This window comes from Pterocles gutturalis, unplaced genomic scaffold (genome assembly GCF_000699245.1).
Source record: "Pterocles gutturalis isolate BGI_N339 unplaced genomic scaffold, ASM69924v1 scaffold4547, whole genome shotgun sequence".
NCBI classification, from domain to species: Eukaryota; Metazoa; Chordata; class Aves; order Pterocliformes; family Pteroclidae; genus Pterocles; species Pterocles gutturalis.
The window spans coordinates 32271-35009 of record NW_010112519.1 but is presented as its reverse complement, the minus strand read 5'-3'; the positions used below and the strand labels follow the sequence as shown (position 1 = coordinate 35009).

Here is a 2739-nt window from a genome sequence, read left to right as displayed (position 1 = left end):
CATCACAATTACAATAATTTTCACAGGTACTGGTACCATGCAGAAGTAGCAGGGACACAGCCTGAGGCCAATAATGGCAGGGACACAGGATGCTAAGGTAAGAAGCTGTTGGCTCCTTTGGTCTCTGTTGAGTTAGGAATGTGGTATCCAAACAAGAAAAAGGTCATCTACAAAAATAGGCTTTTGGTCTCTGTTGAGTTAGGAATGTGGTACCCAAACAAGAAAAAGGTGATCTACAAAAATAGGCCGGCTAATTGGCATTTATTGTTTGTCTATTAACCTTTTCCAAGGCTTAGTCTTAGGAGCCCTGAGATTAATTATCAAGGGACCTAAACGTTCAGTTTCTACAGTTCCCTGAAAATGTCAATGGCTAATAAAAGTCACCATGCATTTAATTACTGATGAGGGTTTTGTCTTGAAGTGCATTTTGGCTTATACCTATAACAGCCAGTTGTGTTGGGCAGTCATTAGTTTCTCTGATTTCAGATAAATCACCACTTCAAACCAGTACATATGCAAACATTCAGTATGGAATTACAATAACCAATTACAGCCCGTGAGAGCTGCAAACAAACAAAACTTTAGTAAAGAATCCACAACAGGTAAAAACAATCCAAGTGTTTCTCACCCGATTTTTAACTCTTATCATACAAGTAATCTCAGAGCAATCTTGAAGATGAATCTTTTGAGGCGTACTTGTCAAGTCTTTGGTGTTCCAAACATACAGGTCGCTACTCCTTGAGTAAGATGCCCACACTTCATTTATCTAAAGCACAATAAAATATATGTTTAATATTGGCACTGCTGACAGGAAGTATATTGTGATCAGTAACTATGGCTTCTAATGCCACAGTCATGCTTCATTTAAACTCTATTAACAATTTAAATGTAATACCTCAGGAAAGAGCTGGAAGCAGAGAAAATAGGAACACACATCCTTCAGGTGATGCTCAATTTTCCTCTGTAGTCGAAATTCAGAAGTAGACACTACAAGTATGCAACTTCCAGTACCTTCAATATTAAAGATAAAGGGTTAGTAACAGAAGTGCCTACTTTCTCCATCTTTATAAACCATAGAGAAAAAAGGCAAAATAAAATGGATGCATCTAACAACTGTCTTGTTTCTCAATCAACAGTGAAACCTTTGAGGTATTTCTTCCTGTTTTTCCCCATATCTAGTTTTCACATCTGTTCTTTCTCCAAACACTATTAACTATTCTGCAATACATACACCTGTTAGAGTCCAAATATAATGAGAGGAGAGAAAACAAACTCCTTAAAATTATAAAACAACCATTTATGAAACAACTTCAAGATGATCTTCTACCCTAGCACAAAGCTTTACATTATTCAACTAAACTCCTACAGAGGGGATAACAGATTTCTAGAAGTGTCCAAAATGTAGGTCTGGAGTTTACCAAGTCAGACCAATACCATAAAGTCTAGCTGAAAATCCAAATGCAACCGCTGTCAGCCCTCCAGTCTTTAAAAGGAGTTTTTCAAAGTTTTCCATTCCAATTTACAGGCATTGCCAGGGGAGGGCAGACAAATACGGTGTAGCCAGAAGTCACATCCTGCAGCAGGGGCAACACCTCCAGGAGTGATCTACGTAGGGGTTTTGGAGGCCTTACCTACAGAAGGCTGCTTAAACAGTCTAAGTGGAGAACGGGGGAAGAACATCGTGTACACGTTAAGTCTCAGTTTGAGATTACTGTATTGTTCTGTCTAATAAAACAGTGTATTATGTGAAGATGTAATTTTTTTTTCCAATTATTTGAGGACTGAACTTACAGCACCACAGTCGGTCATTATGAAGCTTGATAGAAGTGAGATTTTGGCAGGGCAGCTGAAAGACACGATTAACTTTCAGAGTGCTGATATTCCAAGCAATCACTGTTCCATCTAAGCTGCTGGAGTACGCTTCACTGTTGGTACAGATTAAAAAAATAATAACAATAGTATAGTGTGCATTCATGTTCAGAACAGAGTGCATACACAGAAGAGACTTACTTGCAAAATAACCGATTTTACATTAAGCTACATTAATGCTCTTCATTTCAGAGACTGGAAGAGTAAAGCACAGTAAGGATTCCAACTGAAAATGGACTGAAGTCCAAAAGGCTTCAAGGCCAGATACTATAATTATTTTAATAGCAAACAATTAGACTGGTTCAATTCTTTTAAACAAGGCGACCAGATTCTTGAGTGGATAGGAGCATGTCAATCCTGTGCCCAACAAGATGCCTAGGGAAGGATCTAAACTTTTTTTCTTCCCTCACTATATTCTAGGTAGCTGGCTCTAGACATTTAAGCAACCAACAGATCTGGGTTGCAGCCAGGCATCCACCTTTCAATCTGCTTATGTCTCCTATTGGAACAAAAGTATTCTAGTGCAGATATTTTTTTCTTCTTCTTAAGATTATACTTTGGAAACATTGCAGGCTAATTCAGAGCTCTAAGTGAACTACAGCATGCATTAAATCACACACAAAGAGTTAGGTACAACAAAAACTTTCCCTATAATTCTCCTGAAGATTGTTGCCTGATGGGTTTTCTCTCTTTTTCTCTCAAGTTGGGACAAAAATATCTCAAAACTGTTTTTCCTTGCTACTGCACCTGAGAAAACAAATTATACTATCTTTCTTCTTTTTTTTTTTTTAACCTTTAACATTTGTTGTCTTCAGATGAGAAAATATTTTTCAGATGGTTTCCAAGAACACCTAAGCAAATTCTCCCTGA

General features: G+C 37.6%; 1 protein-coding gene across 1 annotated transcript in view; it reads right to left on the bottom strand.

Annotated features, from left to right (window-relative positions):
* Window positions 1–628: 628 nt before the first annotated feature.
* Window positions 629–2739, bottom strand: part of DENND3 (DENN/MADD domain containing 3) — a gene marked incomplete at both ends in the record, with an annotated part of 29432 nt that continues 27321 nt past the window's right edge. The window contains 3 exons of the mRNA XM_010074067.1: window positions 629–766; window positions 896–1011; window positions 1792–1925. Of these exons, the coding sequence (XP_010072369.1) occupies window positions 629–766; window positions 896–1011; window positions 1792–1925 (388 nt within the window). The remainder of the gene's footprint in view (window positions 767–895; window positions 1012–1791; window positions 1926–2739) is intronic.